General features: G+C 36.6%; 1 protein-coding gene across 1 annotated transcript in view; it reads right to left on the bottom strand.

The window, feature by feature from the left end:
- The window catches only part of Arl1 (ADP ribosylation factor-like 1), a 108,954-nt gene that overhangs the window by 13,668 nt on the left and 72,413 nt on the right, over nt 1–22,873 (bottom strand). Inside the window, exon 5 of the mRNA XM_090414421.1 lies at nt 11,863–12,041. Coding sequence (XP_090270547.1) covers nt 11,863–12,041 — 179 coding nt within the window. The remainder of the gene's footprint in view (nt 1–11,862; nt 12,042–22,873) is intronic.

Below are 22,873 nucleotides of genomic sequence, written 5' to 3'. Positions count from 1 at the left end.
ATAAATCATGATCTGAAAGCACACCCCGACTCAACATCACCAGAGTTAAAGATCAGTACTATCAACATAAGAAGCCTGAATAGCAAAGAAATGGAGCTAGCTTAGGAATTAGATAAGTACCAGATCGACATAACACGGGTGACTGAAACAAAAGAGACAAAAACTGGTGAGATCTTTCTGAGCAATAAATACAAAATGTTATATTCAGGCAATGACAATCAAGGAAAAGAAGGAGTAGCCATAGTATTCAACACAAAATACGAGGCTCATCTTCTTGAATGGCAGGCAGTCTCAAGTAGAGTGATTTGGGCAAATATCAGAATGGAGAACTGGACAATGAGACTTATTTGTGCATATGGTCCCACAGAAGGTTCCACTAAGGTAGAAGTGGAGGAATTTTTTGAGGGTTTAGAAAAAGCAACTGACACAATGAAAAAGTTGTTCCTTGTTGGGGATCTAAATAGCAGAGTAGGAAATGATTGTCAGACATACAAAAATGTTTTGGGAAAATTTGGAGAAAAGAGCAAAGCTAATAATAATGGCAAATACCTGTTGGATTTCTGCCCAGGTCTTGGAATGGTTATTACTAACACCATGTTCCAACATAAAAATGTGCACAAATTCACATGGAGAGAAGAGGCAAGGAATAAGAAAAGCCTCAGTGACTATGTTATTGTTGATAGTAATGTTTTCCCACTGGTGCAGGACACCAGAGTGTACAGAGGATTTGAAATTGGAAGCGATCACTATTTAGTCTTGAGCAGGATAAAATTGAATTTCATATTGAATAGAATAACATGTAAGAAAGTTTTAAAGCGAATAACAGTTGAGCAGCTCTCAGATATGAACTGTAGACTAAAATACACAAAGATTATTGAAGAAAAAATGAAAGAGTTTGAGAACAGGAAACAAACCTTGGAGATTCAGTAGCAAGCCTTGAAGAAAACCCTGATTGATTCAGCTAGAGAGGCATGTGGTGAAGTTGTCTGCAAGGATGGAAAAATTAGAACGCCATGATGGACACGGGAAGTTAAAGAGGCAGTGAAGGAAAAGAAGAAAGATTATCAAAAGTTCCTGGCAAATAAGTCAGCTTGTGCTCTTAGAGAATGCAGAGACAAATGCAAGAATGCTAAAGACTGTGTAAAACTAGCTAAACACAAGTCATGGGAGGACTTTGGCAAGAATATAGAAAATAAATATCAAGAAGGTGGCAAAATATTCTGGAGGTTGTTGAAGAAGCTTAGGAATGGAGGAAAGAGTGCTGTAAAAGGAGTTAGAGATGATAAAGGTGACATGAAAATGGAGAAAAAGATATCCTTGAAGTATGGAGTAATTACTTTGAAAAAAACTGCTAAATGAAACAAGCAGTGATGACAGCACAGTGGTAAAAAACACTGACCAGGCATGCAATCAGGAATACATATTCATACTTGAAGTAGAAAAAGCCATCAAAGGCTTGAAATGTGGAAAGGCAGCAGGAGTAGATGATATTCAACCAGAAATGCTGAAGTATGGTGGTATAAAGGTCTTACAGTGGCTGCACTGCATAGTTCAGAAAGCATGGACAGAGGGACGAATTCCTGATTGGAGTAGAGCTCTAATAGTATCCATATATAAAAAGGGAAATAAAACCGAATTTGAGAATTACAGAGGTATTTCCCCATTGAGTGTTCCTGGCAAGATCTATGCAAGTATACTTAAGAAATGGTTGAGAAGAATTGTGGAAGAAAAGCTTGGTAAAGAACATGCTGGATTCAGGCCAAATAGAGGCTGTCACGATCAGATCTTCACTTTACGACAAATAGTTGAGAAAGCATGGGAATATGACAAAGATCTGTATTTAAGTTTTGTCGATCTGGAAAAGGAATATTACGATACACTACAGTTATATAGTGTGTATGGGGCATTATATCAAGCAACACTTAGTCTTTATTTGAGTTGTATGTCAGCAGTTAGAATTGAAGGAAGTACAGGAAGATGGTTTAATGTTAAATCTGGTGTGAGACAAGGATGTACATTATCCCCTCTGTTATTGATTATCTATATGGATCAATTATGAATTAAAGTGGTATTAAAAATGATATCAAAATTGGAGAAGTTAATGTCGGCTGTTTGCTTTATGCGGATGATGTTACACTTCTAAATAAATCCGCTACAAGTCTGCAAGATTCTCTGACTAAATTGAATAACTGTTGTAATAGATATGGTATGAAGGTCAGCAATAAAAAGACAAAGACAATGAAAATAGGTAGAATCATTGAAAATGTCGACTGTGTTGTGAACGGAGAACCTGTGGAACAAGTAAAACATTTCAGCTACTTAAGCACACGATTTTTACTGAAGATGGTAAATTAAATATGGAAAGAGACAACAAAATCAACAAAGCTGGTATGGTAGGAAGTCAATTGAATAAATTCATATTGAATAAGAGGTAGTCGGAACACTAAATTAGCTGTATACAAGACAGTTTTCAAACCAGTTTTAACTTGTGGATTTGAGAGCTGAGTCAGAAGTAAAACACTTGACCAAAGACTAGAGATCGCAGATATGAGAGTCCTGAGAAAGATTAGAGGTGTAAAAAGATGGAATCAATGGCATTATCATAATATAAACGAGGATATTAGGAAAGAACTTGACATTGTCAGCATCCAGGAATGCGTTAGCAGAGCTAATCTCAGGTGGTATTGTTACTTAAACAGAATGGGAGAGGAAAGATTAGCAAAACAAGTGTTCTCTGCCAGGTTGGCAGGAAAACGACCCAGAGGAAGACCAAGATATAGGTGTATTGATACAGTACAAAGTGCCTTAGACAATAGAAACATAAGATCTGATAATATTGGAGTCTTGACAAGTAACAGACTGATTATTTGGAGGAAAATTTTAGATAGGATGTTAGTAATGATGTAAATTTTTCATGTAGTACTATCATATCCTGTATACCCCTTGAGGGTACAAATCAGGAATTTGCTGATGATGATAAATCGTGATGAAAAAAAAGAGCATTACAAATAAATGTTCATATATTTCAATTGGATATTGTTTGTTTGGACTGAAGGCTAAAGCAAACAAGGTGTTGAACTCTGAATGGTCATGTGACTTCGGTTCAGCAGATCATTCAGATTTCAACAAGTACAACATAGCATATTGAATTGTTCATAGTAGAAAATACTTGCATTTAGTAAAAAACCAAATATCGTGTTTAAAGTGTGAAATATAAAGTAAAGATAATAAAATGTAGCCTATAAAATTGTAAAGATGCATAACAGATTTGGAATTATATTATATTATTTAGAAGTTTTCTTATGAATTATAAATCAGGATTTAGTATTGTACAGTGTAACTAAAATTAACTTAAATATTCTACTGAGCTAAATGTAAGAATGGGTCCAAAAGTTTGGTACGTGTTAGTGTAAGCGCCTGAGGCTGTGTGATACTAGGAGCAGGGGTGCATTACAAGACGTGATTTCCTGCTGCAGAAAAAAGTGCTGACATCATTCGGAGTTGGAGACTAACATAGCGCCGCACAAGGTGTTTCAGGAGAGGATAGTGGGCACTATACGATGCGTAATATAAGGGATTGCAGGAGGAGGAAGGAGGCTTTTTTTCCCCCAGGATCTTGTGGTCGTAAGGAGAAAGTCGAGGTAGCTGGTTCCAGGCTGAAAGGCGGGCGAGGATGTGTGGCAAAGGGAAGTTTGAATCGAGCAGTCCCTGAAATCACGGATGGAGTTCCATAGCGACACAGCTAATGCTTTCATTACAAGCGGGTGCTGAGTCGTCGATGTTCCCATGTAGTCTTCAGATATCGAAGGTGGCCATAGTGCGTATCAAGGATAGCCATTTAGCAGATATATAACGCCGCACGTTGTCCAAACAAAGAATCGAGTCTCAAGTTCCTCCACGACACTATCAGCCAGCAGACCCATTCAGAAACCATGTGAAGGTAATGTAGACGTTTTATTATCTGTGTTTTGGAAGCTTGTGAGTGAGTGAAGAAATTTAGATGCAAGAGACTTGATAAAGCAGAACAATATCAACTGGTGACTTTTAAGTAATTGTTCAATTAGGCTTGAGCCTGACATCGAGATTGTTAAGAGGAGTTTGATAAAGTTGCTGAGATAGGAATTGTTATGAGTGAAATGTGTTAAATGATGATTAAGTATAGGTAGTTTGCCAGAAATAAGATTTTGTATGTCTGGGGCAACCCTGAAAGAAACTAGCTTTCCTAACTTAATATTTGTATAAGATTGCAATCTTAATTAGTGTGAATTTATGTAATTATTTAGTGTATATTGAGGTTGTAGAATAAACATGTATTCTTTTTCCAAACTGAGTCTTGCCTGATTAAGAGTGTCAACTCATTGCTCTAAAAATATGTACTTGTAGCGGGAGGGTAAAGTTAAAGTGAGAAATTTTGACCACAACTGACTGAGGGAGTTAACGGATAGTTACATATTCTGGGTTAGTGGAAGTATCTCCCTGAATAGTATAATTTGTTATTATAGAGCATAAACTGGCGCAGTCTTTAAATTAAATAAATGTGTTTATGCTTGAAAAGGAGATAGAGCCAAGAATCCAGGTTTGTACTCGAGTAATTGATTTGTGCATTTGAAAGGTGCGACATAAGTAAATTTGCATATATAACGATGCAACAAAGGCAATGAGGCTTATGTCTGCTAACTGTTTGTGTGTCCTGTGGACGGTATGCATATTTTGCAAGGGTTGAAAAGCCCTGCTGCCTCTATATGTGATCAGTTAATTCATCTTCAGCTGAAAGCTCTTCCTTAGTCCCTAATTTTTATGCAACTCCCACCCATGAAAGGTTCTAAACATACTACATTTGCTGTGAGTGGACAATTTTTTCTATCATATATGTGTGTGTATGTGAGTAGGATTCAAACCAACAGCTTGGATACATGAACTTCTCAGCCAACCATTCTAGCAATTACAATTTTCATGAACAGAAAAACCCAAAGTGAACGTATTTTCTTGATGCAGATGAGAAAAATTTACTGCCAGGTGTAGCAATAGTTTTTTTTTTTTTTGTTGTTTTTTGGTTGATAAACAATCGTACAGACTACTACCAACTATTAATAGACAAAGGAGGTTGTATGCAAAAGAAAAATATTACATATTTTTATATGCTACTGAATTTCATCTCACATTTTTTTTCTCATGCTGTGAATCAATATACTACTGTATCCAGCAAAACACAAGGTCTCAAGATAAATATCAAGCAGCAAAAATCATGAATAACAATGCTTTGCTGTATTTGAGTGGGAGGAATAATCTCATTTTTGGTATTCACGCAATCACAACATTCTAGCAGATGACTGATCATAAGTACTTACATACTCACAGATCATAGCTGCTTACAGTTACTGGTTAATTTTCTTAGCAGAAAGTTATGTAAACAAGCATATGCAGTCAATACACACTAGAATTTTTCTTAACTCCCTTTCACAAACAAAGGCTGAACTGATTCTGTTAGAACAGCAAAAATATCAAGATTCAATAACTACAGCATTCTGGCCAACCAAGCAGACAGAATTGAGAGACAGTAATACTTTTACTGTCCCTCAATTTTCCTCCATTCCTCTTCATTCATTTATCTAACAAATCAACAGCATTCATGCACGTAAACTTAATGGAACAATTATATAAGTCAAGTGGATATTAGATCCAGCATTATTTCAAAGCCAAATGTAGAAACTATGAAAGTTTCGTAAGGTAAGTTGACCAGACGGATTACAGGAATACATTCCCCAGCATTCACGAGTTGCCCTAGTTGTGCCACCCAAGTGTCTATATATTCGCCTTTTATTGGTCTATTTTGATAAGGTTTCACTGGCCTGACAGCTGTTTTGAACTGGTTGGTTCTCCTCAGAAATGGGTAGAAACCTTAAGAGAGCAAAAACCCTCGTTCAATACTAAGAAACTTGAAATGTCAGAGAGATGTATTTTTCGTAAGCAAACTCTCAGTCGGTGCATAAAAGTAATTACTAAAATAAAGAGCCAAAAGGCTTCAGTTTGGCTATGTAAAATTATATAAGTCAAGTCTTGTATACAGTTTACTTATTAAATAATTTAAGGAATTTACAACGTACACAGGATATAAATTAAATTAATTTATATCAGGAGTGACAGGGAGAATAAAATGGGGGCGAGGAGTGTTATTGATGATAACTGATAAGCTACAGCCAAGAAGAATAGAAGTGGAACTGTAGGATAGAGAAAAGAGCACATTTGAGGCGATTTGGTGTGAGACTGAAACTAGCAGAACTAAATATACAGTTGGGTGCTGCTATAGATGATGGAATAGACGGTGGAGATAGTATGCATAAGCAAATAGAAGAAATGAGTGGAAGGAAGGCAATTATTATGGGAGATTTCAACTATGGTAACATTGACTGGAAGGAATTGGATTTTATGCAGTTATTAAGGGATAACTATCTGTGACAGCATGTAATGGAAAATACTAGGGGTCAGAGAGTGCTTGACCTGGTAATTGCATCTGAGAATTTAGCTGTAACGAATATGACCACGTTGCCACCAATTGGTGAGAGTGATTATAGGGTCTTGACTTGGGAGGTGGCTAAAGGTGTGGAATTTACAATTAAGACAGCATACATGTGGAATTATTGGGCTGGTAAGTATGACAAGCTTAGGAGATTGATTGGTTCAGTGCCATGGCATGTACAACTGCAAGGGCTAGAAGTTGATAGTGCATGGGAGGCGGTTAAGAAGTGTTGGCATGAAGCAATGGCTGACTGTATACCTAGAATCCGAATAATAAATCATATAGGCATTAAATGGATGAATAACACCATTAAGCTTGAGCTGCAAAAAAAGAAACAACTATGGAGGGAATTTAAAGAGAAAGGTGACCAACAGGAACATGAACGGTATTAAGTGCAGGCCAGAAGGGTAACGAGTGTGGTAAGAAAAGCAAAAAAGGATTACGAAAGAACATTGGACATGCAGGCTAAAGAGAATCCTAAACAGTTTTTTCGATATGTTGCAAGTAAAATAAAAAATGCGTATATGGTAGAATGATTTTAAAGAATGCCGATGGTAGGGAGGTAACCGAATCAGCTGATATAGTTGAATTACTGAGCGAGCACTTTGCAAGAATATATCTTCCAGGTGGTAAAATGGCAGAAATGAACGAACCAATAGATTATACGGGAATTGTGGTGAATGAAGTGGAGGTGAGTAGTCTATTGCAAAACCTCAATGTCAATACATCTGTGGAATTGGATGGTATACTAGCTCGTGTCGTACGTGAAGCAGCTAAAGAATTGTCAGTACCCTTGACTATTTTGTTTAATTTGAGTCTTGGGTCTGGGTTAGTCCCGAGGGAATAGAAAGAGGGGAAAATAGTTCCACAGCATAAAGGAGGTTCCACGACTGCTGTTGTAAATTACCGACCGATTAGCATATCAGGAATCGTTGTCAAGGTCTTGGAGAAATTAGTCAAGAGAAGAATACAGGATTGGATAGATGAAAATGGGATACTGTATGGGGGAAAACATGGTTTTGTGAAGGGTAGATCATGCCTCAGAAACTTGCTCACGTTTTATAACACAGTGACGGCTGAACTGGATAAGGGTAATGGGTTTACAGTGATTCTACTGGACCTTGCCAAGGCCTTTGACAGGATACCACATGGAACTCTAATTAGTAAACTGGAGCAGATGGGGATGGATATAGGGTTGGTGAGATGGATAGGAGGATGGTTGATGGAGAGATACCAGAGAGAGGTTTATTCACGAGTGGAGTCCAAAAGATGGCTTGTGACTAGTGGTGTGATGCAGGGTTCTGTTCTTGGACCACTACTTTTCAATTTGTTCATTAACGATATAGGAAAGGATCTGAGAGGAAGTGTTCACTTGTTTGCTGATGATGCAAAGTTGGGTAGAGCAATTGTGAGTGCACAGAATGACAAAATTTTGCAGGATGATTTGGATAGTTTGGAGGACTGGACTAGGGAAAATGGATGTCAATTTAATGTGGCAAAGTGTAAGGTTATGCATTTTGGAGTGAAAAGATTAGCAGCAGTATATCATATTGGTGGAACCATACTCCAGGAGATTGATGAGGCCAGGGATTTGGGAGTGTTGGTGGCTAGGGAATCGAAGTTTAGGGGAGGGGGGAGACACATTGCAAAAGTGGCTAAATCAGCTCATCAAATCACTTGGTTGCTGAAAAATACTTTAACAAGCAGAGACAAACAAGTTATTGTTCTTCTATATCGAGCCTTGATAAGACCCCTTGATAAGACTACTGTGCCCAGATATGGAGCCAGGGTTTCTTCTTGATGGGGAGGAGGTGGAGAGGATCCAGAGACAAATGACTAAGATGATAGCGCAGGTCTGTGGAATGAACCTTATGAGAACAGGTTGAAGATTTGTGGGTTGCAAAAATTGGTTGATAGGCAGAAAAGGGGTGATATGATTGAGACATTCAAATTACTGAAGGGTTTCTATAGGATTAATCCAGAAGATATTTTTGAGAATAGGACTGGTGTTGGGAGGACTAGGGGTCATATATGGAAGCTGGGCAAGAATGTGGTTAGCAGGGGTGTTAGAGTTAGGTTTTTTTACTTGGAGAGTGGTGAATGAGTGGAATAAGCTGCCAGAGTCTGTTGTGGGTGCAATGACCATGAACGAGTTCAAGGCGAGGTATGATAGATACTGTGTGAATGTCGAATAGTTGTTCTTGACATGATGTTAGAGCCTCCCTTGATGAGTCTGTCGACTACTTGGAGTTGCCCGAAATAATAATAATAATAAATTAAACTTTAATCAATATTTCCAATATTTCGGCAACATCATGTTGCCATCTTCACAGGAACTTAAAATAAAGACACATGCACGCAGGCACTATACACAAATACATTCCCCAGCATTCACTTAGTTGTGCCACCCAAGTGTCTATATTTGCCTTTTATCGGTCCATTTTGATAAGGTTTCACTGACCTGAGCTGTTTTGAACTGGTTGGTTCTCTGAGGAGAACCAACCAGTAAATGAGAATGAAGCAGGAAGCTATTGTTTTTCCTAAAGGTCCTGATGGTGCCCCCTAGCGGTCTATATAGGTATTCTTGGCCCTTAGAGCTGATGATCTTCTGATGTAAATCTCCCAAATTTGGGGCAGTCTCATGCAACCAAAGTTGTTGAGGTTTGGACTGTTTCTCAGGGCTGAAGCTGATTCCATGAATAGCTTTTCAAATTTGAATTTACTACGGTGTATTACCGTGGCTTTCTTCCACCGTATTCTGTGGCGTGTATCCAGAGCATGGTCTGCAAGACCAGAGTTGCTGTACTGGTGAAACCGGATGTAGTCCTTGTGTTCTGAAATTCTGATAACTGCTGTCCTGCCTTTTTTGGCCAAAGTAGGACAGCTTACAGCTGCAAGCAACCTGGTAAACACCAGGTAGGTCTAGGGGAAGTGGTTGGTCTTTAGTGGAGCGGATAAGGGACAGCAATTTTCTATATGGTCTGTAACACGAGGTCAAGTCATGTTTTTTTAGGAATTTATAGATTTTTTCCGAGGTGCCTCGGATGTAGGGAATGGTGATGGATTTAAGTAATCTTTTTTGTGAAGGGGGAGAGGTGGGTTGTGGATATCTGGTTTTAGTATTTTTTGGATTTTTTTTTTTTTTTTGGAGGGGGGGGGGTAGCCATTGGCTGAGAAAGTGTTAAGGATGTGATTTAGTTCAGTGGTTAGGGCTTGGTTATTTAAACAGGGAGTTAAGACACTATTCAACAGGGCTAAAATCTTCACAGATTAGTTTAGCCCTGTTGAATAGTGTCTTAACTCCATATTGTTATAAGGGGGGGGGGATGGTTGGTGAATGTATCTGCCTGTATGGGTGGGTTTTCTAAAACCTGAGAAAACCAAGGTACCATCAGGTTGGCAGTGACTAGTGTGTCTAGGAAGGGGAGGCTACTGTTTTCCTCTTTTTCCAGGGTGAACTTGATTCTGGGGTGTTGGCTGTTTAAGTGTGTTAGGAAGAAGAGGATTGTATCAGAGCCATGTGGCCAAAAAGTATCCATTATCACTAATACTCAATGAGGTTTACTGCCAAGAACAAAGTAATCACATCATAAACCAAGAATTTCAGTCTACTTAGTAAATCAATCAATATTTGCTGATATGCATTTCATCACAGAAGGAATGGCTGCAAAGAATATAAAGTTCAAAAGTATAAATAAAACCAAAAAGATTCTATGAGAATCTTGTATCCAGTATCCAGTTTAGAATTTTGACTAATTTCTCTCTTATTCCAAACATATTTATTCATTTGACTCCTACTATACTAGAAAAATGCTACAAATTTCTTTTGCAAACACTTCAGAGAAGTGTTTGCAAAAAAAACATTAGAAAAGTTAAAAACCAGGATATGTGAAGAAATTTGAAATTTCTCTAACACCACCAGCATAACTATGCTCAAACTCCAATTTCGTCAAGATCGTGTGACTATAAATTACCTTCACAGGCACTTGTGGAAGAAGCCATTAATGCTCTCACAGTCTAGGTTATAACTATTACACTGAAGAATGTTCCAAAACTGGAAATTATGATGAACAGAGATCGTGGTATCTACAATCTGCCATTTTCAATAGCCAAAAATAGCTGTGTTAAAAACGAGTTATGTATACAAAGCTGTGCTGCAAGTCACTTAGCTAACCAAATACATTCTGAAATCCTGAAAATACATTTTCAAGATTTTGTTTTTCACTGTTTTGCACATGACAAATTAAATTCTGAGGTTACATAACTCGTATAAGCTTTTAAAACCACTTTCAATGACAATAGGAGGTCTTCAATTATCATACCTCAACTACTTTTTTTTCTTTGTGGGACAAATGATCATGTTTTAGTGAAAAAAGAATAAGCTATGCACTATTGCTTATGCACTAGTGACAAGTTTTATGCATACCTATGTTTTAGAAAGTTACTTGGAGAACTGCCATTATATATTAGAATTTTATTGCACAATTTGTTCTTAGATAAAGAACAGTAAAAATTAAGCCCACGTAAAAATATGGCACAGTTAAAATATTGGCAAAATCAAAGAGTGCAACAAGTTTTAAAGTGAATAGTATGACCATTTCAGAAAAGTTTAAACGATAAACATTTTACTACTGACCTGCCTGGCCATGTTATGCTATGATCCCACATATGAAAAATGAAGCAGAGTGTTGTCACATGCAGATAGAAAATAAATGGTTTCATTGTGTGAAAATTTGAACTGTACATTGGAAATAATTATATTTTTAGTATGTCTCCCCTCTAATATAAAATCTTCTAACTTAAAATATTTATAACAAACGGCATTTTAAAGACATACTTAAGTTCTGGGAGATTCATTAAACTATGCTTTCACATTTTTTCTTGCGATTCTGCAATATATTTAAAACACAGCACAAAAACAATAAAGGGGGGGGGTAAAATCAGTGAGTGTATTATAAAACACTCACTCATTTTAACCCTCTTGTTAAATAAAAGAAGAACTGCACTACAATGTAGAATGAATTAATTTAGAATTAAAAGATTCTGTTCATGAGTGTTGTGATTGAATATACAGAACTGAATATGCTTAATATGGGCAATCTGCACAATCCCTAAATTTAATCCATTATCACTAATACTCAATGAGTTTACTGCAAAGAACAAAGTAATCACATCATAAACAAAGAATTTAAGTCTACTTAGTAAATCAATCAATATTTGTTGATATGCATTTCATCACAGAAGGAATGACTGCAAAGAATATAAAGTTCAAAAGTATAAATAAAACCAATATATCAGCAAATGAAACAGTACACTGACATAACAGCCAAACCCATAATACTTACCATTCCATAGCTTCATCCAAGCCTTCTCCTTTAATGGCAGAAGCTTTAAAAATTTGAAAAGTACGATTCTTTAGAGCATCTAATCCTAAGGCTTGGTGAACTTCAGCAACAGTCATTGATCCTTCAATGTCCTGTTTGTTTGCTAACACTACTAATATTGCCTTCTTTAGTTCTTCCTCCTGATAAAGTTGAAAGAATAACAAAGAAAATCTGTATACAGCTGTATGTATGTATGTATTTGTGCATATAAACACACACTTGCAAGCAAGCAATTTTTATAAGATGAGAGGGGCCCCAAAAGTAAGCATTTTGTTCTCATCAAGCTTTCTCACAGTATAAAAGACATGGTTCTAATGCTCAATTAAATAATGATATATAAATTCTGACCAAGTGAAATGTACCTGCTCAAAAGTCATCAATACCTCTTTTACTTTTAAAGATTTTTTATTGTTTTATAATCATTATGCTGATTTTATATATCTATTGTTTGTGAACTTTAAAGTGGTTCATAAGAAATTACATTTAAAAAAAATGCAAACCCTCTGTGCTTTTAATTCTAGAAAGGGATAGAGTAGTACTCTTAAATTTTTTGGAAATCAAACAGCATTCTTCACTGATCAATGAAAAATTAGTATAACAGGATGTACAGATGAAAGCAAATAAGGATATGCCAAGCAATTGCTTAATTGTGTCTGTAATCCTGAATAGGATTGTGTGAAATTGCATAAATTCTGCCTTCCCTAACATTGCAAATTTCACACATAAGTTTGTGAAACTTGTGTGTGAAATAATTCACACACAAGTTTCATTTCAAAAACCACAAGCATGGCACAGCAAAACTCAACTTCCTAAAAAATCAATTCATCCCCTTCTTTTCTCTCATACATGGGCATCTCCAAGTCTACAGTTAGGACCAGGGGTAGCTCATGATAGGCACTGTGAAACTGCAGAACCCCCAATTTTTCTCAATATATAAATATATTTTTAAAAGCCTGTGTAGCTCAGCGGATGTGGCGTTTGCACACCGCCGCATTTGGCCGCACGAAGGAAGACTTGGTTTCGAGTCTAGTCGGCGACTAGAGGAAATTTTTCTAAGCCTTTTTTCGACCGGTTCCCGAGTTAGTCGATCTCTGGCACGGGCAAGCAGGTTTTTCCTCCCGGAAACTCGGGTTTTTCGTCCTGTAAACTCAAGAAAATCGACTGTAGAACCCACATTATTTCAGACATTAAATATATTGTGTTAGGGTTAGGGACCACGAGATGGCGGCACATTTGAGCCATCTCTCTTCACTGCGTACCGCTTAATTAGTGATAGCCTTGGGCCATCTGTCTCTGATTGGGTACCAGTGGAGATTGAACTGCCCACTCAGTCTGCAAAAGTTAGATAGGGCTAATTGGCCTCGCCTACTCCCGTATACAGGAATAAAAAGGCGTTAGCTGATTTTTTTTTTTTTATAAATATATTTATTAATTTATTTATATTTGCTTGTAATAATTAATTTTATCATCAACAATCCCATACAGGGTGCTTAAGGGTCAAAGCTGTATAACTGAGAGGAGACCTCCACATAGCCTTTAAAGGAATGTGGAGAACCGACCAGGGCTTCTGACCTAATGTCCAATCCTCACCTTCTCGTGGTGCACCCTGTTGGGTATCTACCTGAATAATGAACAAACGAGAATGGGCTCGCAATTTGGGATTTAGCCGACCAAATTGTATTCCTATTGGTTAAACCAAAATAAAAAATGATGGTACAACATGACAAAATTTCATGCTGGCTGGGGCATCACCCGGTTAAACACTGCCCCCGTTGTTTTCGCGAGGGAACCAGGGCGAACAGCGAAAAGTCAGCTACTGGAACAAATCTGAAAACACACCCCAACTCAACGTCACCAGAGTTAAAGATCGGTACAATCAACATAAGAAGCCTGAATGGCAAAGAAGTGCAGCTAGCAGAGGAATTAGATAAGTACCAGATCGACATAATAGGGGTGACTGAAACAAAAAAGACAAAAACTGGTGATATCTTTCTGAGCAATAAATACAAAATGTTATATTCAGGCAATGACAATCAAGGAAAAGAAGAAGTAGCCATAGTATTCAACAAAAAATACGAGGCTCATCTTCTTGAATGGCAGGCAGTGTCAAGTAGAGTGATTTGGGCAAATATCAGAATGGGGAACTGGACAGTGATACTTATTTGTGCCTATGGTCCCACAGAAGGTTCTACTAAGGTAGAAGTTGAGAAATTTTTTGAAGCTCTAGAGAAAGCTACTGACACAATGAAAAATTCGTTGCTAGGGATCTAAATAGCAGAGTAGGAAGTGATTGTCAGACATACAAAAATGTTTTGGGAAAATTTGGAGAAAAGAGCAAAGCTAATGATAATGGCAAATACCTGTTGGATTTCTGCTCAGGTCTTGGAATGGTTATTACTAACACCATGTTCCAACATAAAATTGTGCACAAATTCACATGGAGAGAAGAGTCTCAGTGACTATGTTATTGTTGATAGTGATGTTTTCCCAATGGTGCAGGACACCAGAGTGTACAGAGGATTTGAAATTGGAAGTGATCACTATTTAGTCTTGAGCAGGATAAAATTGAATTTCAATTTCATATTGAATAGAATAACATGTAAGAAAGTTTTAAAGCGAATAAAAGTTGAGCAGCTCTCAGATATGAACTGTAGACTAAAATACACAAAGATTATTGAAGAAAAAATGAAAGAGTTTGAGAACAGGAACCAAACCTTGGAGATTCAGTAGCAAGCCTTGAAGAAAACCCTGATTGATTCAGCTAGAGAGGCATGTGGTGAAGTTGTCTGCAAGGATAGAAAAATTAGAACTCCATGGTGGACACAGGAAGTTAAAGAGGCAGTGAAGGAAAAGAAGAAAGAATATCAAAAGTTCCTGGCAAATAAGTCAGCTTGTGCTCTTAGAGAATACAGAGACAAATGCAAGAATGCTAAAGACTGTAAAACTAGCTAAACAAAAGTCAAGGGAGGACTTTGGGAAGAATATAGAAATTAAATATCAAGAAGGTGGCAAAATATGCTGGAGGTTGTTGAAGAAGCTTAGGAATGGAGGAAATAGTGCTGTAAAAGGAGTTAGAGATGATAAAGGCGACATGAAAATGGGAGAAAAAGATACCCTTGAAGTATGGAGTAATTACTTTGAAAAAACTGCTAAATGAAACAAGCAGTGATGACACAGCACAGTTGTAAAAAACACTGACCAGGCATGCAGTCAAGAATACATATCCATACTTGAAGTCGAAAAAGCCATCAAAGGCTTGAAATGTGGAAAGGCAGCAGGAGTAGATGATATTCGACCACAAATGCTGAAGTATGGTGGTATAAAAGTCTTACAGTGGCTGCACTGCACAGTTCAGAATGCCTGGACAGAGGGATGAATTCCAAACGATTGGAGTAGAGCTCTCATAGTACCCATATATAAAAAGGGAAATAAAACTGAATGTGAGAATTACAGAGGTATTTCCCTACTTAGTGTTCCTGGCAGGATTTATGCAAGTATACTTGAGAAACGGTTGAGAAGAATTGTGGAAGAAAAGGTGGGTGAAGAACAAGCTGAATTCAGGCCAAATAGAGGTTGTCACGATCAGATCTTCACTTTACGACAATTTGTCGAGAAAGCATGGGAATATAACAATGATCTGTATTTAAGTTTTGTAGATTTGGAATGAAGATTTGTACAGATGACAAGGTGCCAAGAGAGAGGCTATTCAATACGCTACAGTTATATGGTGTCAATTGGACATTATATCAAGCACTACTTAGTCTTTATTTGAGTTGTAAGTCAGCAGTTAGAATTGAAGGAAGTACAGGAAGATGGTTTAATGTTAAATCTGGTGTGAGACAAGGATGTACATTATCCCCTCTGTTATTCATTATCTATATGGATCACATTATGAAGGAAAGTGGTATTAAACATGATATCAAAATTGGAGATGTTAATGTCAGCTCTTTGCTTTATGCGGATGATGTTATATTTCTAAATAAATCCGCTACAAGTATGCAAGATTCCCTGACTAAATTGAATAACTGTTATAATAGATATGGTATGAAGGTCAGCAATAAAAAGACAATGACAATGAAAATAGGCAGAATTTGAAAATATCAACTGTGTTGTGAACGGAGAACCTGTGGAACAAGTAAAACATTTCAGCTACTTAGGCATGATTTTTAGTGAAGATGGTAAATTAAATATGGACAATAGAATCAACAAAGCTGGTATGGTAGGAAGGCAATTGAATAAATTCATATGAAATAAGAGAGAAATTAGTCGGAACACTAAATTAGCTGTATACAAGACAGTGTTCAAACCAATTTTAACTTATGGATCTGAGAGCTGGGTCAGAAGTAAAACACTTGACCAAAGACTAGAGACCGCAGATATGAGAGTCTTGAGAAAGATTAGAGGTGTGAACAGATGGCATCAATGGCAATATCATATTAAAAACAAGAATATTAGGAAAGAACTTGACATTGTGAGTATCCAGGAATGTGTTAGCAGCGTTAATCTCAGGTGGTATGGTCACTTAAACAGAATGGGAGAGGAAAGATTAGCAAAACAAGTGTTCTCTGCCAAGTTGGCAGGAAAACGACCCAGAGGAAGACCAAGATGTAGGTGGATTGATATGGTACAAAGTGCCTTAGACGATAGAAATATAAGATCTGGTAATGTTGGAGTCTTGACAAGTAACAGACTGATTTGGAGGAAAATTGTAGATAGGAAGTTAGTAATGATGCAAATTTTTCATGTAGTACTATCATATCCTATACACCCCTTGAGGGTACATGGCAGGAATTTGATGATGATAATCCTATGCAATTCTCTTATTTTGTATAAAAAATAATAAAAATCAATCTTGTAGCACTTAGGAGGACAAAGGAGTCGTCGCGCAGTTCCAATGTTGTTTATGTGCAGTTTGCGCCAGTAGTAGAGTTTTCATAGTGCTTATCGTGTTTACTCCGTCTCTTTAAATATTTGGACATTACAATTAAAGGATTTAATTGTAATGTCCAAAAATTGTAAATTCATTCCTTTAATTACAATTAAAGGAATGGATTTTATTTTTAAGTAATTTTGAATTATACTAAACTGTATAATTTTATCAATAATAAACAATATTTTTTCATGTTTAATTTTTTTTTTAAATTTTTACCATAATTTTGATATTTTATCCCAAGAAGTATACACTGTACTTACAGTGTGTATGTATATTTCGAAAGTTGCAGTACCTCCACGATTTCAAGCCACTGGTTAGGACATACATTTCTAAAGTTTGTTTTTTATATATATATATATTTTTTTTTTTTAGAGTTTACAGTTAAGATATTTTCCAACATCTGAAAAGAAGAAACATCAAACTGATAATTTTGATGTGTACAGCATATGAATGCTAGTTAATCATGCCATTATACAAAAGCATATTCAAGAACAAAACAAGAGACTTCACTGAATCAGCCACAGTACCAATGAACACCCTTAAACTGAACAAACAAGGAAGTCAAAAGCTACCTTAAAAATATGGGAGATGTTGATGCTATGATTCAAGGAAAAACTGATAAATCCAACAACCAAGACTAAGAAGAGTAAACTTATAAGGTAAACTTTCCTTATAAGTTAAATGTTTTCCATTATATCAATATCTTGCATCTAACATTCTATTTTTTTTTTTTTTTTTTTGAGAAACAAAAATTTTTACTGAAAAGCACGAAAGTTTAATCAATAATTCAAATTAAGGCTGATAAGTTAATATTTTTATCAGCTATAATATACTACCACTACTAACAAGCATCAAAACTTTTTACGACCGTTTGTAATCAGAATTAAGTTGTTTGGGATTTACGGTCAAAGAAATTCAACATACAATTCCAATAGGTAAGTATATTATAATGAAATAGTCACGTGATGAAACAAAATCAAGGAATTCTCTTTCTGTTATTAAGATCAGCCATCAAACATATATGTTTAAGAAACATTTTTGAGTAGTTAAGTTCAGGTTATAGTCAACTGACATTAATTATATTCATTTTTTTTTAATTATTACAGTAATTTTTAAAAAGTTACATTAATTAATCATCTCTGTGGCACTTAAGTGAACAGATTGCATCAATGATAGTATCATACTAAAAATGAGGATTTTAGGAGGGAACTCCCATCAAATTCCTGATATGTAACTTCAAGGGTGTACAGGTTATTAAGACAGTACTACATGAAAAAGCTCAATCATTACTAACTTCCTATAACAACCTTCCTGCAAATTCATCTGTTATCTGTGAAGACTCCAATCTTCTCAGGAAGATCTTACTGTATCAATCTTGCATGATATTAGTCTTCCTCTGGGTCCTTTTTCCCTTGGAAATTTAGCTTAGATTAGCTCTAAGGATAGAACACTACACAACAGGGCTAAACATCTGCTCGAATGACGATGCCCTAACCACAGAACTAAACCACATTCTCAGCCCATGGCTACCCCCCCCCCCCAAAATCCAAAAAATATTGAAACCAGTAAACCCCCCCCCCCCCAATCACAACAAGGATTACTCTAAATCCATCACCATACCCTACATCGAAGCACCTCGGGAAAAAAATCACAAAAATCTTAAAAAAACGTAACTTAACTTCTTGTTACAGACCATATAAAAAATTGGCATCCCTTATCCGCTCTACTAAAGACCCCCCCCCCCCAGACTTACCTGGTGTATACCGGATCCCTTGCAGCTGTAAGCTGTCCTACTTTGGCCAAACAGGCAGGAGAGCAAATATTAGAATTTCAGAACACAAGGACTACATCTGTTTTCACCAATACAGCCACTCTGGTCTTGCTGACCATGCACTGGATACCTGCCATAGAATACGGTGGAAGAAAGCCAGGATAATACACCGTAGCAAATACAGATATGAAAGGCTTTTCATGGAATCAGCTTCAGCCCTAAGAAACGATCCAAACTTCAACAAATTTGGCTGCATGAGACTTTCTCAAATTTGGGAAACCTACATCAGAGGACCTTCAGCCCAATCGCCCAAGAATACCAACATTGCCCGCTAGAGGGCACAATCAGGACTTTAGGAGAAATAATAGCTTCCTACTTCTTCCTCACTTACTGTTTTGTTGTGCCTGTGTGCACGTCTTGTACTTAAGTTCTTGAAAATGGCAACGTGACGTTGCCGAAATATTGAAATATATTAAAATTTATTTTAATGTATATCCTAGTATGTTGTAATTTCTTTAAATTATATAGTGAAAATGCATAACCAACGTCTAAGCCTTTCCACGAGAATCAAATATAGACTATGTATTGTTCAATATAAACGTAGTGTTTTGAATAGCTTTTCTCTTGACACCTTGTCATGTCTTTGTCTTACAGTGAAAATCTGATCCTGATAACCTCTATTTGGATTAACATCTCCGAGCTTCCCATCCATGGTTTTATTTCGCTTTATACAAATGAGTACTATATAAGACTATTCTAATCACCTGTAATTCAATCCTCTTCAGACCATTTTTCTCCTTCTGAATTAAGCAGTTTATCCACTGAAAAACTTTTATTCTTCATATTTGAGCATTTCTGGTCGCATATTATCTATCTCAGCTGCCTTTCTACATTTCAAGCTTTTGATAGCTTTTTCTACCTCAAGCACTGATATATATATTCCTGTTGAGCGCTTTTACCACTGTAGTTTCATTCAGGAATTTTTTGAAGTAATCACTGAACATAGAATATCTTTATATACAGTTTTCAGGTTATCTTTATCTTTGATTCCTTTTACGGTACTCTTTCCTCCATTTCCTAGTATTTTCAACAGCCTCCAAAATATTTTACCAACTTCCTGATATTTATTTTCTATATTCTTACCAAAGTCTTATCATAACTTTTGTTTAGCTAGTGTTTACAGTGCTTTGCTTTCTTATATTTTTCTCTATATTCTTTCAGTACATAAGCTGACTTAAGATAACATACGATGATATGCTTTCTTTTTTTTTCCTTAATTGCTTCTTTAAGTTCTTGAGTCCACCATAGAGTTCTGATTATTTTATCTTTGCAGATGAAACCTCGCCATATGCTTCTCTGGTTGAATCAATGAATATTTTCTTCAGGATTTACTATTAAATCTCCAAGGTTTGACTTGTTTTCAAATTTTTCATTTTTAACTGCATGTTTGTACATTGGAATCTATAGTCCACCTCTGAAAGCTGCTCAACTATGAGTTGTTTTAAAACTTTCTTACACACCCTGATTTTCAATATGATCAATTTTATCCAGCCCAAAACTAAATGGTGATCACTTCCAGTTTCAAATCCTCTGTATAACTAACATGAAGATATCACTATCAACAATAACATAATGAATAAGACTTTTATTTTTTGCATCTTCTCTCTATGTGAATTTGTTCACATCTTTTTGTTGGAACATGGTGTTAGTACTAATTGGTCCATGTCCTAAACAGAAATCTAGCAGGCACTTTTTTTTTTTATGTGGCTTCCACCCACAAAAGGTTTCTATGAACATATAGTATCAATACATTCACATACTATGGGTGGGTTGATTTTTCCCCCCATTTCTATTACTTTTATATATATATATATTTGTAATTTTTCATTCATTTTTTTTGTTTTTGTTTTTTTGCATAGTCTAGAAACCCTACTCCACAGACCAAACATGGAACTTTTTAAGCCACTTTAGACCTCCAATAACCAGGGTGGTGGTCTCACAATGGGCAATGAAATCTGCCTACCATTTAAAGGTCAAATCAGTTCAAGAAGAGAGAGATCTGGTCTTCACTGTTAAGTTGAGCATTATCACAGGAAGTGGAGAAGAACAAAATTCTTTTGTGAGAAAAGAAACAAAACTGTTTTGGAAGCACTGAAGGTAATTAGAAAGTCACTGTTGCTCCAATTAAGGATGGTGAGGAGATAAGTGTTTAGGGTTATCACAGATGAACTTCAAGATTGAGATGTTTCAGCACTGCAAAGAATATGGTTTGAGGTCAGCGAGAGCAGATCATTTTTATATAAGGAAGCAGCTGGTGAAATAACAGAATGCTGAGGAACACCTATATTAACAGGAAAATTTGAAGAGAGAGAGAGAGAACACATTTCACCATAATACACAGTGAATGACCTGAGAGAGAACTGGCAATCTGGTTACAAAAGGAAGAAGGTAGACTATAAAGGTAATTTGATAAGACCTCAGCGTTAGATTTTATCACATGCCTTGGTGAATCAAGTGCAACAGCACAGGTTCTTCAAACCTTTCCATGGCACATGTCCAGAAATGGGTGATGTAGGCTATGATTAGTTGACATTTCTCCAGATATCAAAGAAGCTGACTACTGATAACCTTCTCCATTACTTAGGATAAACTGAGGTGAGATCAATAGACTGATTTGACCCACCCAGCCCCAGCTAACGCCTTTTTGTTCCCATAGACGGAGTAGGCAAGGCCGTTTTTTTTTTTTTTTTTTAATTTTATTTTTAGCCGTATCTAACTTTTAGAGACTGAGTGGGCAGTTCAATCTCCACTGGTAGCCAATCAGAGATAGCTGGCCCAAGGCTATCGCTAATTAATCGGCATGCAGTGAAGAAGGCGGCTAGTTAGTGCCGCCATCTGGAACTTTTTCTAAGCCTTTTCTCGACCGGTTCCAGAAGAGTTGGTCGATCTCTGGCATGGGCTAGCAGGTTTTTCCTCCCGGAAACTCGGGTTTTTCGTCCCGTAACCTCAAGAAAATCGGCCATCGAACCCACACTATTTCACACATTAAAAATATTGTGTTAGACTGATTTGATTAGATGCTTATTACTTTTTTTTTTTTTTTTTTTTTGGAATTGGCTGTATATGCACCTTGCTTCCACGTTGTAAGATAGATGTAATCTTAGAATAGTACAGTACACAGATGACAAAGAAAAAGTGTTAGTTCGGAAGCACATCTCGTGAACACAACTGGTGGGATTCCATCAGGGCTGGAAGCCTTTTTGGTATCTAGGTTCAACATTTTTTGATGTCTTTCTGGCAGAAGACTATAGAATACATGTAATGTTCCAGGCAAAGGAATTATTTGCCTTTATCATATATGCTGGAGTTGGATGAAAACAATGATAGGTAAGCCTTATCTTTAGGTGATGTAGCAATGCTATCTGGGTGAGAAATGGGTGGAAGAACAGTTTTTATGAAGGACCAGAAGGCATAACTGCCATTGGCACAGGTGGCGAGTTTATTATAATTATCAAAGTCACTCTTAGCCCTTTTAATGATGGATTGAAAGTATCCCAGACTTTAGTGTAGGTTGTGTCCTTTTTTGGATTAGTGGATGGCACACTTTTTGGAGAACAATGGTTTGGATATAGAGTGGGAGTTTTGAAACTGAATGAAGGAATGAAGACCATCATTCCAATGTGGATAATTTCAGAAACAAGTATCTGGATCTGAAGAATGGAAACAGTACTCTGACAATGGGAAGGAGGAGTAAAAGTAATTGAGATCATCCCATTTGGCAGAGATTATGAACAGCTGAGGGGAAGATGTTCCACAAAAGATGAAACTTAGATGAGACTGTAATCTGAATTATCAAGTGCAGCAATCACTTCAACAGTGTACCTGGATGCAAAACTGCTTAAGAAAAGATCCAGTGTTGGGTGTGTGGAAAGGATTGTTGAGGATCCTGGTTAGAAGATAACTTGTTTTAAATCGTTACTTACAGCAAATATCTCTTCATCTCTTCCAGCTTGGTCATAGTGGAATTTGAAAACAGGAGCCAGTCAGAATTGGGGCATTAAAATTCTGGACATTGCAAAGAAAGATGACCTCACTTTGGAAATTTGGAGTGTAAGAAATCAAGTTTCTCAGAGATAAGAAGTTAAAAAAGTCAAAATCATTTTCAGCACTGGCAGGACAGTAGGTAAATGAGCCAATGAGGTACAGAAATTTTAAGCCACCTGTAAAAAAAAAAAATTCCCTCAAGGTAAAGCATCCTCTGGCATACC

This window comes from Typopeltis vanoorti, chromosome 25, assembly GCF_054136105.1.
Source record: "Typopeltis vanoorti isolate ZY-2024b chromosome 25, IOZ_Tvanoo_1.0, whole genome shotgun sequence".
NCBI lineage: Eukaryota > Metazoa > Arthropoda > Arachnida > Uropygi > Thelyphonidae > Typopeltis > Typopeltis vanoorti.
Note: the sequence above shows the minus strand (reverse complement) of the source record. Positions and strands in the feature narration are given on the sequence as shown.